General features: G+C 38.0%; 1 protein-coding gene across 1 annotated transcript; it reads right to left on the bottom strand.

Annotated features, from left to right (window-relative positions):
- Positions 1-472: 472 nt before the first annotated feature.
- On the bottom strand, positions 473-15274 carry anpepb.1 (alanyl (membrane) aminopeptidase b, tandem duplicate 1). Its single transcript, XM_008412585.3, has 21 exons — positions 14845-15274; positions 13798-14101; positions 13020-13162; positions 12663-12799; positions 12380-12506; positions 10852-11006; positions 10073-10186; positions 9839-9982; positions 9356-9421; positions 9190-9255; positions 7893-8065; positions 7690-7766; positions 6179-6312; positions 6048-6103; positions 5169-5316; positions 4976-5067; positions 3900-4007; positions 3650-3817; positions 3296-3436; positions 2760-2841; positions 473-1497 (listed from the first exon to the last, which is right to left on the bottom strand). The coding sequence occupies exons 1-21, from the start codon at positions 15152-15154 to the stop codon at positions 1348-1350; spliced, it is 2895 nt and encodes a 964-aa protein (XP_008410807.1). The 5' UTR covers positions 15155-15274; the 3' UTR covers positions 473-1347.
- Between the last annotated feature and the right edge of the window lie 690 nt (positions 15275-15964).

A 15964-nucleotide genomic window follows, 5' to 3' on the forward strand; every position in this document is an offset into this window, starting at 1 on the left:
TCTATTTTTAAGATAAAGATAGCCACTGGGTCCATAAAGTAGAAAAATATTACACAGAGATCAGTGTGTTCATGAAGCTGTTTGTGGATTCAGAGATCTTACAGATACACGGATACCAAACTAACTGTTTAGTTTGTAAGCCAGAAAAATTAATATTTTTCTATTTTTAGATCGTAGAAAGTGATTCATCTACAAAGGAAAAGAAAACTCTTTATTTTATACAATAAAGAAACACATTGAGCTTTTTGCAAAAGTATGGAACATGGTGAAAGATTTGAAGCCCACTTCAAAATATAAAACTTTACAGATTCTCACTGGTGGGAATTAGTATTGAAGTATTCAATGCAAATGCAGAAGACCTGTTAAAACCACCTTTTCTTACTGTTTTCATTAAAATGACTTTTTACTTGTTTTATAAAAGCCACAGTGGATAATAGTACATGTGTTGCAGAAAAAAACAAGACAAACAGCGATTTAATTAAATATTTTATTGGCTTTTTTTCAAAACAGAGTCAAATTGTTGCTTTAAGATGTTTAAATATGCTCACTTTCAACATTTTTAATAAAAATTGTTAGTTTCTTTTGTAAAGACCTGAAAAGGGAGTATTTTTGGTTCAGCTCATAAAACATGCTGGGAGACGGGGGGCGGGTTACACACCCAGTTTGATTTCTGTACAAACAATTTAATTATCTGTGGACTCATGAAATGTCCAAAAGAATTTACAAAAACTTCTTCATGATAAAGTACATGGAATCCAATTAGGACCATCTTACATAAACTTAGAGCAAAGGACAGTAAACACATAAACTCAGTGCATAAATGTATTAATTTAGACACAAGATATCGTAAAATACATTAAGGTTTATTCCCCGTCTCCGTATCGTCAACAACAGGTAAAAGACAACTGGTTCAGGCTGATGTGATGTTTGAAGACAGCTTTCATTACCAAAACAAACCCAATAAATACAAAATCTGCTTTTTATAATAGTCCACTTCATTAAAAGTTTATTCCTTTAATTGTTTTAAAACATTTAGAAAGATCTGAAGAAAAAAACAACTTTAATCTCATATTCACATGTAGGTGTCACATTTGTTTAGTTTTATATTTATCTGGGCACTTCTCAGTTTTCTTGAAATAAAATATGTTTTTTTTCTCTCAATGTGAAACAAGTTGAACAACTTTAGTGGTGAAGTTATAGCTGAGTACCACCTAAATGCTACTTCAAGACGTAAAAATAATCATTGGACCGTAAGAAAGTATGAACTTCTTGAAAAAAGGGGTTATTTTCATGAAGAAGGCATTTCTAATTAAATAAATAGGAGTAAGATTTCATGTTTGTCATGATCTAAACTGGATTCTTGAACCATTCCAGAATGCTTTCTTTGTTCTCGGCGATCCATTTCATGTTGGCTTGTGTTCTCTCGATGGACTGGTCCACTGCCAGAGTCCCGGACCCGAAACCCACATCGGCATAATCCTCTTTGAACTGCTTCAGCTGAAACAAAACGGAACATAATTGGTTAGGTCTGCTCCATTTATGGCGTATAAACGGCATTTTAAGTTATTTAACAGACCACATATGGACATTCAGTTTGCTTTTAGCAAAACAGGCCTGAATTTTCTGACTTTACAACCTTTAATAGGGTAAATGTTCTCTTGTTTGTATTTCTTGTAACTGGAGAGCCTAAATCTACATCTGAGTGTCTTCTACTTTTGTAAAAACCTTCTATATGTATTTGTCTTCAAGTGGAACTGAAGTCAAATTTCTTGAGTTCACAAACTCTCCAAGTAAAAGTTCAGATTTTCTGAAAGCAGGCAATCTTAACCAGCTAATTAAAAAGTTAGTTATGCTAACCCTAAAGCACTAATAATAAACATTAGGTTTGCTAACACAAACAAAAGCTAACGCTAAACTGCGAACTTCAATTCAAATCATATCTGCCCCTGAAAACCTTCAGCTTTCAAGTACCAATTTGATTTGATATTATAATTTACATGTCCCACAATACCCTTAGATATTGCATTTATGTTTCATGTTAACTGCTGCGCAATCAATCCAACAACTTAAAAAAAAGAACATGAATATAAACGTTTAGCTATTTGAGGAATTATTAACAAACGATAACTAAAACTCTGACACCGATGTTGAACGTTATTCAGCTGAATGTTCACAAAACATGCAAGTAAATTAGAGCTTTAGAATTTAAAGCAGTAAAACATCTTGAAGATCTACTTGGGTTGCTAGGTGACGGGCAGAACTCTGTTGGGGTTGCTAGGTAACGGGCTGGGCTTCGATGGGGTCATCAGATGAGAGGCAGTGCCTGCTAATTTTTGTCGTTAAACTAGAAAGGTTTCCTTAAACGGCTCATTTTCCAGACACCAAAAAACATAAATTTATTGTCAAAAACTGGCTGGGATTTATTTTTATTTTTTTTTTTTAGCGGTTTGATTGATTTTCGAAGCAGTAGAAACCTAAACGGAAGTACAAAAATGTGCAAGATGTAAATTTAGCACAATATGTCTTCTTTATATCTTAGCTTTCATCACTGTGCAACACCTGAATCCTTTCATCATTCGAGGTAAGGTTCTTTATCTCTGAGACAAAGAACACATGATCAATATCCTCAGATATCCTTGAGATTTTGCACAAACAGCTAATACTCTTTCACAACGGATTAAAACACCTCGTCAATCAGCCGAGAATACAAATTACAATGTGTCCGCAAAAATGTTAATCATTTTAAAATGTTCTCTAACCTGCTGAAGCTCAAACTCTGTGGAGAAGCGTTTTGTGACTCCATTGATGAGGTTGGCGAAGGAGAAGGATCCACCTCCGTACCTACGAGAAGAAACATCACCAGATATCAGAGGTACAAAAAAAAACAAAGCAAAAATCTGTAAGAAAAAATATTCAAACCTCTTTCATATACCTCCAACATCAGCTAATCTAATACTCCTCTTGCATACATTAGTCGATAAATCTGACGGCCGCATCACGCAATAAATCTCTGTAATTTCACTCTGCCATTGAAGCTCAAGCTTTTATGATGTAGTTGTACAAATAAAATGAGTCTAAAGAAAATACCAAACTTAATTACAGATGGTTTTATGAGGATCAAAGATCAGCTGAGGACCCGTCTTGATCAATAAAACCTTTCATTGATGGTAAACAGCCTCATAAAAACGCTCATCTCCCTTCATAAAGGCAGAGTTTATGGTTTTTAAGTTGACAGATGTTGCCCAACAGGTCATGTCTGCATGTGACTTTCACACGGCTTCAGTGTCCCACTCACTGAGTGAAGATGTAATTCCAGTTAGCCCTGATGAAGTCCCACGCCAGAGACTGACCGACCACGTTCTGGGCGACGTAGACGATGGTGGAGGTGGCGTCCTGCTTCCGGATCTGTTGTGGATCCAGAGTGTACTCCAGATACCTGAGGAACAAAACCAGAGTTAGACAGAGAACAGACTGTAAAATACTTCTTTTGAAAATCTGTTATTGTTGAATCAACCTTCCAGACCATGGCTGGCCCAAGACTTTTTGGGGCCCTGATCAGATTTTTATTGGGCCCACAACAACATGTCTACGTGAGATGTTTCATCATTCCTGATCTAATATCTCCTTCATTAGCATCATTTGAACCAACCTGTTGAGCAGCCACGGTTTTGTGGCGCAAGCCATCGCTGAACGCAGTTTATCAGCTTCAATAGGGATGGTGGCGGCCTTAAACTTATTCCAGGCAAATTCCCACTCTTCAGCGCCCCCTGCTGCGATGGCATTACAGTACACAGTGGATCGCAGGTTGGGGTGGATTCTGGAGAGAGACGTCACCATGATGATGAAGCAGCCTTAAAGGACGGCCTTTATGAGGTCTGACTTAATGTTCTGCCACTCACGGGTTTTTGTCTGTTTCCATCCACTCTTTGAACCACGACTGGACCAGATCCTGACATTCCTCCAGACCGGTCTTACAGGCCAGGCTGATGGCGTTCACCTGATTATACCTGCAGGAAGATTACAGTAGACTTGGAGTTTAAACTGAGGACAAACCAGTTGGTGGTGACAATCAGAAAACCATGTTTTATTTACTGGTTCCTGAACACAACTTAAAAAGTTACAGACTGTCATATAAGACAATGCTTGTTTTGTGGTAAACCCATGACAAAAAAAACCTTAAAGGTGATCTATTATGCCTTCTTGAACAGGTTAAGTTGGGTCTATGGACAATAAAAAAACATGTTAATTAAATTTTTTGCGCAAAATTATTCTTGGATAATATTTTGAGCTGCTTTCAGAATGAACTTTTGTATGGCCTCGCCCCCACAACACAATGCTTTGCTGTGGTTGCTAGGTGACGGGTTGGGAGTAGCTGGGGTTGCTAGGTGACGGGTTGGGAGTTGCTGGGGTTGCTAGGTAACGGACAGTGCCTGCTGATTTGTAACATTAAATTCTAAAGCCTTTTGAAACACACACCAAAAAACATTGCCAAAAACCTTCTGGGTGTTTCTTTAAGGGCTTTAGCTGTTTTCAGAAGCAGGAAAGATCCAAGTGGAAGCATAATTTTCCTATTTTATTAATGAAAACTGTCTTGATGCAAGACGTACCCCACTATTTGAGAAATACCGCATTAACCTTCCCAGTGTTTGAATTTTTTTTGGACTCTTCTCAGAATCTGCAACTGTTAAGAAAATGCAATAAAAGACTGTTCCACTTTTTGGACATCTAAATTTATCCACAGATCTTCCCTGAGTTGTCCTAAAAGTTGGTCAGTCCAGACGGTGTGGTTAAACAAATGTGTGCATAAATTCACTGGAAAAACAATATCTTAGTACATTTGAAGTACGACTAACTTAAAAGTAACTTTTCAGCAAGTAATAGAGGCTTATAACTTATAGCAGGGGAAAATGTAAGTTAATCTATCTGCCAATGGAACTAGTACTTCTTCATCAATGTTATATTATTCTGTACTCACTGGTCCGTGTGACCATGTGGTACTTTGGTCCAGTTACTTGTTATCTCTTTGTAGTACTGGAACAGAGGGGTGACCTGATTCCTCAGATATTCCTGCAAACATGAAATCCACAGTTCAGGAGGCAATAAAATATTAAACAAAGGTTGGGAAACGTAAAGAAGCGTTCATAGATTAACGTAGGAAAGACGAGCACCTGCATGATTCCGTACACCTCGCTGCGATCGAACATCAGGAGGAAGAAGTCCAGGTTGTCCAGAGCAGACTTCCACGCCATATAGTCCCTCTCGTTCTTCAGGTACAGGGTGGTTTTTAGCGCCCGAACTGTCGGGATGATCTTAGCTCTTTGGGGGACAACAGGCAGTAGGATTTATTATCATATATACTCACCCAGATGACAAAAAAGGTCAATTTAGGAAATATTTGTTTCTAAATCTGTATTTTAACAATCTCAAAGCTGTACGTCTCTGCGACAATGTTTTCAAATTCAAAATTTTAATAAAATTTGAATTATTGTCGTTATAGATAGAAAAAAAACAGTAAATTTCCTAATAAAAGCTCAAATATTTGAGATTAATCTCAGAAAATAACTATAAAAAGAAGAAATTTCTGAGTTTGAAAAGTCAAATTACTTGAAAAAACACATTTTAAAATTTATTTCATAATTGACTAAAAAAACAAGGACAGTTCTGATTTCGAATAATCAAAATTTTTACTTGGAAAAACTCAGAAATTTTGAGATTAATCTTAGAAATTTACTAGAAAAAACAAATACTTTTCTGAGGAAAAAAAATGCTATAAAATGAATAAAATTTTTAGATTAATCTCATAAATTTTCTTGATAAAACCTAGACATTTCTGAGTTACAAAAGTTGAACATTTTCTACTTTTTGAAATCTTCTGAGTTTGAAAAGTTGAAAATTTCAGTTTTTTACAGGAATTTACTTTTTTTTCTATCTACTATGACTCTAATTCACCAGTTTCTAACAACACTACAAACTGTTATCATATTATTCCTGAAGGCATCACAGGCTCGACCCTCATCCCTGTTTCTGTCTGTTAGCTTCAGACGTACCTGGCCAGGTTGAAGGCATCGTCCACCAGCTGAGCTCTGTTGATCTTTGGAATGTCCTTAAATGCAAACAGCAACATGTCAGGTACAGTTGAACCACACAGATGGAAAAGCCTCCAGGAAGATGTTCCTACCTCGTGGTTGTTGCTCAGAGTGGTTAGCAGTTTATCCCAGTTGCCATCATCATAGTTGACTCTGTAGTATCCAACCACATCAAGGTTGGCCAGCACCCAGTCATCACCCGTCACCTTCATGTCGTTATTAGTAGCTACAGGAGAAATTATTTTTTACATTAGAGCGGCCAATTTGATTGTTTTATTCTTGTCAGTTTGCTGAATATCTGCAATTTTCTGCCACTTCAAATGTTAAATATGCAACTTTAATTTAAAGTGACGATGTCAAAGCTTTTTATCACATGGGCCAAAATCATCAAGTTGAAAGTCTTTTGGGGTCAGCTGCACTCTCTTTTTCTTGCCAGAGAACTGTACAGTCACCTCAGAAATGACTACAGCATCTGGGTCACTCTTTCTTTAAAAATCTGATGTACTACACCAAGTTTAACAAACTGATAAAACCAGATTTGGATGCAGCCAAGACTGTTCAGATGAAAAAAAAGCAAAAACTGCTTGTTTACTTGGGCTTTAAATAAAATCTGGTGCAGTGCTGCATTTTTTACAGCTACATGGAAGCAGCAAACAGCATTAATGTTCTTATCGATGTTAAAAATGTATGTATACAGAAAAACACTTGTCTTTACCAGTGTACATTGTACAGTGGTAACATCTGCTGCCCAAACATTTAACTCTTTGAAGAATTTGAATTAATAAGAGTTTCAAAAACATTTAGCTTCCCTTTGGGATCAGTAAAGTATTTTTGAATTTGAATGCTTGAGTTCCGTTTGGGTTGCTAGGTGACAGGCTGGGCTTTACTGGGGTTGCTAGGTAACGGGCTTTGTTGGGGTTGCCAGATTAGCCATTAAAGAGTCAGAATTCAGTGAAGGAACAGATTTGCTTTTTGGGGGTCAGACTAGCTCAGGGCTTTTCTTTCTTTATTTATTAAATGACATAACTTTAGAGTTCACTGAATGCTATGCTTTAGCCTTTATATCACCTCTGCTCTAATTAGGCTGAAATTACTTCATAAAATGTTAGCCTGAAAATTAATAGCAACATTTCTGAGCTTTTTAGAAGATAAAAAACCCATACATATCTCAAAAAAGCTTCTTTTTAAAAAAAATTTCCATCTTTAATTTTGCAGAAACAGTAAGTGTGGCTGCTGAAGATATTTACCCCCATTTTTATCTATAATTGGTGTAATTACTATAGTTACTGTAGACGTAAGAAGAAAAAAAAAGAAATACATTTATGAGAAAATTTTCCCACAAATTTTTAACTTTTCACATTTTTGCAAGAAAATTCTGAGTTGTTTTTTTTTTTTCTTACAATTTTTCCACCTTTAAATCTCAGAAATTTCAGCATTTTTTCTTGGAAATTTACTCTTTAAATGCGCCGTTGTAATTTGACATCTAAAGTCTTAACTTTTATCTATTCCAAAACCATTAAAAAGAAAAACAAACCAGCTACTAACTGGCTGCTCTGTGAGAACAGAAATAACTGAGTCACATGGTCATTTGATAGTTTTATACCTGATTTTTCCGTCAGCCACGTGAAGCTCTTGCTGCCTCCTTTCTTCATCCATCTGATTGGAACGCTCCACACATAACTGGAGCAGAAACCACTGTTAGTACTTTTAGACCCACTCTTTATGGACAGTAAAATGATTTTGTGGGAAAACAGTTTGTGATAGCACAGGCATTCTTGGAAAAATGTCAGAGAGCTGTTTACATACTTGTACTCAGATGGAGTGGTAACTTCGGCGTCTGGATCCAGGAGGAAGTGCTTCTGGGAAACGCTGCCGGAGGCGGTATCTATGGTGACCACAGGGAAGCCCATCTGCAGCACCCAGGTGTTCATGATTTCCTTGACACTTGTAGGAAGCTCGTCTCCACTGGCGTTCACAGCCTGATAAACACCAGAAAATATAAAACTAACTAAGTTCAGTTTGAAAACATTCTGAGACACAAATGAAATTAAGATGTGGATTTTTTTTTCTTGACAAATTGTATGAAAAATGTTTTTCATACAATAAAAAACATTTCATTGTATGTTGAAATGAAGCATATTTTATGCTTCACCAACCATCTATGTTGGTGAAGCATGAAATATGCTTCACCAACAGCATATTTTATGCTGTTGGTGAAGAGACATGTGGTTTTTTTTTTTTTTGCTTTCTTAAAGTGGTGAGTTTGTCTGTGTGTAAGTATTTTGCACACCCAATGAGGGGAAAATTTAAATGAACCACTTATAAAACCACCTTTTGCAGAAATAACTCTCATTACAACATCTTGATTTTTCTCTTCCAGCCAATTTCTGCTGCATTTGGGATCGTTTTTCTGTTGATAACCCAGTTTGGACTCATTCTGGACTAATTGTCTCAAATTTGAATCGAGAATAGTTTGGTATGCATCACGACTGGACAATATGGCTGTTAAAACGCATCACAAGCATTTCATATCAGTCGAGACAGATAATTATTGATTCTGTTTTTTGTTTTAAATATCTGAAACACTGCCTGACGTTTCCGCCTATATCCACATCTTTCTCTCCACGCTGTTGACGTTTATTTTTAGGCATTTATGAGACACGTCGGCGAAACCTTAAACTGCTGCTGTGCAAGTTACTCAGCAAGTTGTTGCTAGGCAACCAAAGAGTGAACAAGTTGCTAGGCAACCAAAGAGTGAATTAGTTGATTCCACCCACATAGCTTAGCTCGCTGTGAGAGATTGAGAGGCTAAACTCTTTCCTCTGCCTACATCTCCCAGAATGCTGTGCGGTTCTGGATCAGAGTTCTGTCAATATTCTATGATACTGAATATTCTATTAGATGTGTTATCTGCTGATATTGATCGTCAGCTGTTTTTCTAATTGAAAAAGCATGAGCGTCAATGTTTAATAATCCCAGTAGAGTTTGAAATGGAGCCCTTGGGTTTTATTGTAATTTGTCTGGGGAGTGAACCAGAACTGACAGATGAGTTTTCTTCAGAAAAACATAATCTGAATGTTCAAAGTGCGTGAAGACGACATACCACTTGCAGATGCTGCCAGAGGTCTGTGTAGACGGTGTTGTCAAAGGCGAACTCCCTCAGGTAGCTCTGCACGACAGGGAGAGACGTTATATCTCCATGTTTTAATAAAAATATTTTAACAGCAGAAAATCCAAAAACTGTTTGATCATATTTTTCAGGAAGTCACCTGGACTCCTTTGGTGAAGACCGGTTCAGTCAGGAAGTCGGACAGCATCCTGATTACAGAGGCTCCCTGAAGATGAGAACAATATTCACTTAGATCTTATTACACACCACGGCTCGGATATTAGACATGCAGAAGAGGATTAAAGTCGAGGCATTTTTATCAATCTTTGTTTACAATTTCTACAAGTGAGCATCTTTCACTAAACCTAAATATTAAGTTATGAGCTAAATATTTAGCTGATAACTACATACTTAGATCCAAGCTAAATGTTTAGCTCATTAGCTTGCTAATAAGCTGAGGTGGACTACTAAATATTTTGTTTGTGAGTTAAATATTTAGTTTGGAATGCTGACGTTTCTAAATGTGAAAAATGAATGGCCACTTTTTTCTCTATGGAAGGCTAAATAAGCCAAAAGTATAGCTGTTCATTTTATTGTGTAACTTTACAAATGGCATCCCATATGCTTGCGTGTGCTCCCTGACCTTGCTGTATGAGATGGCATCGAAGAGCTCGCTGATCTGAGCTGGTTTCTGGATGTCGTCTTCAAGGGAGGACAGCGGATGAGACGACGTCAGAGCGTCAACTGCAAACACTCTGTGGACATCATTGAGGACTATCAGGTCTTTCTGCAGGAAACAAGAGGAAGGTGACTCCATTAAGAGCGCCATCGAACATCTGGAATGATGATTAGCATCAAAGGTAGATTAATTTCATACTATGTTCCAGTCGGGTTCGGCTTTGTCCGCTCCCAGGAACTCCACGTATGAAGCAAAGCCTTCGTTCAGCCACAAGTCGTTCCACCAGCGCAGAGTGACCAGGTTTCCAAACCACTGCAGGGACAACAAAGATAAGATGAGAAAATTATATCTATAGAAACTAAAATAAATAATGACTAAGCAGTCTGGGTCCTACTGCGCCCCCTAGAGGACATGGGAGACATTTTTTCTTTTGCGTTACCTCACCAAAGTACGATGGAGCCATATTGAGAAAAAAATCAAATAAACTGATGAGAATGAAGTTATATTACGAGAATAAAGTCATAACATGGTGTTAAAGTTAAAAGTTAAATATTATAACGTTATGGTGTTATGGCTGTTGATGACTGTTGGTGTTTTTGTGCCATATTATTTAAAATATGTAAAGTAACTTCACTTGATAAAAACTAAATTTATAGTAAACAAGTTTGATGTTTTCTATTTCCCCAAATAGAGGAAACAGAGGAAACAACCAACAACAGGAATAGATTAACCTAATATTTGTGTAACTATAAAAATAATAGAAGTTGTTTTTCCATTTTTCTTTGCGCATTTAGTTTGTGCAAAGAAAATAAATCCTCCATGTCCACTAGGGGGCTCCGTAGCGCTGTACTTGCATCCCGTCTGGTTTGTAATAAGAGAAACTTTGGTGCATTTTGCCTCCAGATTAAATTTTTTATTTTATTTTCCTCATAACAGTATGTGAATGTCTCTGCAGCTTAGCATTGGTCTTAGCTCACCATGTGGCCCAGTTCGTGAGCGATGACGGTGGCTATCCTCTCCTTGTTGGAGTTGGAGGAGAAGGCCTCGTCATACAGCAGCGCCGTCTCTCTGTAGGTGATCAGACCCCAGTTCTCCATGGCTCCTGCGCTAAAATCAGGGATGGCGATTTGATCTGCAGGACAGAGGAGATTTTAAAGAGTCAGGCGAGTTTCCAATGGACACAACCTGCAAATCCCCACATTTCTGTTCTGTCATTTTTTGACAAAAGTGGTACACACTGGACAGGTCGCAATATATGTTTACATTTTAAAGATGTAATCTTTATGGTAACAGCTGATGTATATCATTAATTAAATGGGTATTTAAGTATTTCATGGGTCCTGTAACGTCAACATAAAATAATTTTATCTGTCAAACTCACATTTATGAGCAGGGCTAATTATTTAAATGAGCTTTTAAGTCTTTGCATTTTAATAATATTGACATATTTCATCAAATAGTTGTCTGTTAAATGATTTAAACATTTAAATTAAATGTATTTATATATTGGTACATTAAATTGATGATTTAATGATGTACTGGTTTATTCATTTAATTTTGACTCTTTTGGCCTTCCGTAAATTCTTCACTGAACCTGAAAGAGCAGAAAGAAGAAACAGCTGTTTCTGTGTGAGCTGGATCGCTCAGGTGGAAGCTACAACGGTTCCTATTTTTAGATCCGGCCTTGTCAGGTGACAGTAAAGCGTTGTTCTTCTCAGATGTGATGACTGCCATAAAACGTATTTACTGGACGAACGGCTGTGAATCAAAAGATCAAAGTTTATCTGCTCAACCCTGATGCTGTTATCATATCTTCACAGAACGCATCATAAAAAAATTCCAACCAACAAATAACAGCTTTGCTCTGACTTCCGGCCTGACACTGAAACAGTGAGAACAGATGATGAAGATAATTTTTTAAAAATTAATCTCAGAAAGGCTGATAGAGCAGCTTCACTGTCTTCATTGAGTCGTCCATAAAGGTAAATCATTCAGAGAGTTGGTTGTAAAAACACTATAAACCCTCAGAACCGATGATGACTGAAAAACAAGGTTATAATGCTCTTTGTGACGCCTCATAAACCAGCAGGAATACAGCAATGTTTTTCAGCTGTTTCAGACATTTAATTCTTCATTTCATGTATGTTTTTATGTCATTTTGAAAGCAAATATTCCCTCACTGAGACAGAAGAACAAAGCAGCACTGTCAGGGAGGAGGCTAAAGCACAGCATGACAGCGTTTCTCTCCTGGTAAAGTCTCATTAAAGCAGTGGTGGGCAAAGTATGGGGCGGGGGCCATTTGTGGCAAATACATATGTTAATGTGGCCATCACCTTCCTAAACGATTTAGGTAAATTGTTCTGGATGGATGGAGGTTTTATGGAAGATGGATGATGAATATCTAGATGGATGGATGGATGATACCCAAATGGATAGATGGATGTGTAAATGTATGTATGAATGGATGGATGTGTCATAAAGCCGGTGTCAGAGAGTTGGACTGACCAGATTTGGGCAGTGGGTACGTGGAGTTGTAATACTCCTCAAAGAACTTCAGGATGGGTCCGGTGATGTTGAGGGCATAGGCTCCTTGGCCAGCAGCGATGGCGGGCTTCCGGGCAAAGATCCGGATCTGAAACGGAAACAAAAATCAAATTCTAACCCATAAATCCACAGATTTTAGACCTGATGTCAGATCCGAACCCGGTGAGTGTTAGTGTTACAGTGATTCACATGAAAGCTCCAAACAAATTCAATGAGGTTAAAGAGACTGGAAGTGGTGAAGTACCTGAACCTCGCCAATGGTGTCTTCGATGAAGCCGAAGTCACTGACGATGAAGGCCAGCAGATAGGTGGACATCTTCTCAGTGCGCTCAAAGACCGTCTGCTGCACCTCTTGACCATCTATGGTGACGACTTTGTTGTCTGTATAAAAACAAAAACCAAATCTACATTTTATTTATGATAATGATTGAAGAGGAAACATCAACTTTGAAAAGCAATTCCTTGTTTCCACATTTTAACTAGACCCAACAGACTTTCAATCATTCGCTATTTTTTTTTTGTTTTGTTCTACAGTGTTCTGGACAGCAAACCAGAGGTTCCTTGTTTAAGGTTGTTCAGCAGTCAGAGATATGAAACAGACCTATTTGAGCGCCGTTGGACAGAGCCACAGTATCCTTAGCGTGATTCAGAGTGATGTTGAAATAAGCTTTCAGCGCCGGCTCATCGAAGCAGGGGAACGACTTCCTGGCATCGGTCGCCTGCATCTGGGTGGTGGCAATGACCCTGGAGGGAACAGAGCAGTAGAGATCAGATATCCAACCATCCAACCAACTAAACCAACCAATCAACCAACAATATATCCAACCAACTAAACCAACCAATCAACCATACATCCAACCAACCAACCAACCAACCATATATCCAACCAACTAAACCAATCAACCATACATCCAACCAACCAACCAACCGAAAAAGCCATGCCTCCCTCTTTCCCTCCCTCTCTTGCTGTGAGCAACACTCAAATTCCCAACAAGAGGTTTTAAAGATGGCTGTTTATGGATCATGTTGCCGTGGCTACATCCATCCATTAGACCCTGTTACATAACAGAGGGGCAAAGTTCTCTGGATTGCAGTGATAAAAAAGTCCCTTAAGATGACAGAGAAAACATTAAAGATAACCACCGTAAAACTAGTAGATCCCTGATTCATAGTGAATAATTCGTTCTGTGAAAATTAGGCTAAAAATGTTCTCCTCTGAAGGATCAACACAGCTTTCAGTTGAATATTGAATAAGAAGCTTATAATTCTAATTAATAATTAGAAAACAACATAGTTGTGCAGAACATTTAACAGCAGCATTTCAGCTCAGGGTGGAGGAGGACAACATTTTATTGAACACAAACAGGGACGGTTCTTACTTCTTGACTCCATCCTGTATGTACTCGCTCCTGTAGAAACCTCCCAGATCGTCGGCCAGCTCTCCAGTGAACGTGGTGTCGAGGCGATACGTTTGTCCTTTCACCAGTTTACCGTCCAGATGAAGAACCAGGAACTGAGTCTCTTCCTTCAGCCAGGACTTTGTGATGGATGGTGCGCTGCCACCGCCGATGGCTGAGAGCGCCGCAAGCTGCCCATTTGACTGCGTCGTGTAGTTCAGCTTGTTAGAGTGGATAAGAATGAGGTCCGTCTCCTCCACGCACTCGAAATCCACAAATGAGTCTCCTGAAACACAAGAAAACCATCAGAAATGTTTCAATTCAACTTCTGACTGAATGAAGACAAATTTAGCACCTCATCCAAACATCTTTCTGTTGCAGATATTTGCACATATGTTTCCCACTGTGTTGAGTTAAAACCAGAACTAAAACATGCACCTGGACCCAGTAATCAAACTAGTCCTGATCATTCAGTTTTCCAGAACTTAAGTGGAAAATTCAGGGAACTTTTTCCAATTGTTTTGACTGGACTGATATCAAATAAATTGTTTTTAAACTGATCTCAGATTATCAGACGATCTTTGACCATTTCTGAGTTCGAAACCTCCAAAGGTTTGTTAGAAAAATTGTGAAACTTTTCAAAAAGGCGAGCTTCAGTTTTGAGAGGACTCTCCATTGAGATATATATATATATATATATATATTTAAATTTAATTGTAATTATTACTTTTAAAAATCTGGTAAAATTCCAAACTGTGTTGAGGTAAATTATAAATGTTACTCAATCAGTTTTGTTTTGTAATTTAATTGAAAATTAGTAGATTGCTGCAGATGTTGCACATGTTTCTTCCACTTTTGACTCAAGATGCTTTTAGGTCTGAAACTTTCAGTCTGCGTCCATTTTAGTTGTTCTACACGATTTGGTTGGATTTTTAAAATTGATGCTGGGCTCAGTCCTTGTGGCTGAAGAAAGGCAGATTTAGACCTTAACTGTGATCTAGACTGAAGGTTTCCACCGTCCAGCTTTACCTGTGAAGATGTACAGCCCAGTCTTCGGATCTGGTGTCAGTCGGGGCCACAGAGTCACGCTGTAGTGGCTCGGCACCAGGGTTTTTGGCAGCCGATATTTGTCCCATGGTTCGTTGGAAGGGGAAGGTGTTGTAGGTGTAGTAGTGGGTTTAGAAGTGGTTCCTCCTCCCTGAGTTGGTGATGCCTCGTTGTTTTTGGATTTTTCCTGAGCATAAACGACAGACAGAGCGATGATGGTGGACAGGGCAGCCACTCCTATAACGATCCCTGCGATTGCAAGAGTTTTACTGATGAAGATGCCTTTCGCCATGGTGTCAGTCTGCCTGCACCGGGACTCTGTAAGAAGTGATGCCTGTTGAACCTTTATTTGTAACCATTAAGCATCTGCCCCTCCCATTCACAGCAACAGGTGACATATTAACAGAGACCGGAACACCTACCTGAGCGGCGACTCCCTGAAATGAGAAACTTTAGGAACCCAAAATTTAATTTGAATTAATTCTCATTAAACATTCTTGCCATTTAATTGAATTATAATAAGTTAAAGGTAAGATCTTCTTTTCATATTTTGCTAGCTCTTTTTGGACAGTTGCAGAAATATATATTTTAGGCTGTTTTTACTGATTTTGAGAAGGAATAATCTGTAAATGTTTCAACTAAGGATTTTATTTATTTATTTATTCATTAATGTTCTGTAATCTCTGTGTGCTGCTGCCAGTCTTGATCAGGATTCTCTTGCAAAAGAGATTTTTAATCTCAGTGATTTGTCCTGGAGAAATAAAGGTTAAACAAAATATAAATAAATCAATGATCCAAATTCCCAGTGGCTGTTGATAAGTTGTTCCTGATTGCATCAGGACCCGCTGATTACAGGACCAAATTTCAGAACCGCAGTAGAAAAACACACAAAGAACAGCTAGCTTGATAAAACAGTGAAAAATATCAGTTCAGGAGACACAGACCAATAATCAAAACCAAGCTAAGCTAAGCTAAACAAAATGCAGCTAGGGTAAACAGCTAAGTAAAGTATATTACTCTAAACTAAAATTACAAAAGTTATACTAAACTGGCTGATAAGGTAAGCTAATATACACAAAATGTTGCTAATTTAAATTAAGCT

This window comes from Poecilia reticulata, chromosome 6 (genome assembly GCF_904066995.2).
Source record: "Poecilia reticulata chromosome 6, P_reticulata-male-v2, whole genome shotgun sequence".
Taxonomy (NCBI): domain Eukaryota; kingdom Metazoa; phylum Chordata; class Actinopteri; order Cyprinodontiformes; family Poeciliidae; genus Poecilia; species Poecilia reticulata.

Coding starts and splice junctions, on each gene's coding strand:
- anpepb.1 (XM_008412585.3), bottom strand. CDS start 15,154: ATGGCGAAAGGCATCTTCATCAGTAAAACTCTTGCAATCGCAGGGATC. Junction 7,767..7,892: donor ACCACTCCATCTGAGTACAA/GTATGTAAACAG, acceptor TTTCTGCTCCAG/TTATGTGTGGAGCGTTCCAA. Junction 5,317..6,047: donor GATGCCTTCAACCTGGCCAG/GTACGTCTGAAG, acceptor TGTCCCCCAAAG/AGCTAAGATCATCCCGACAG.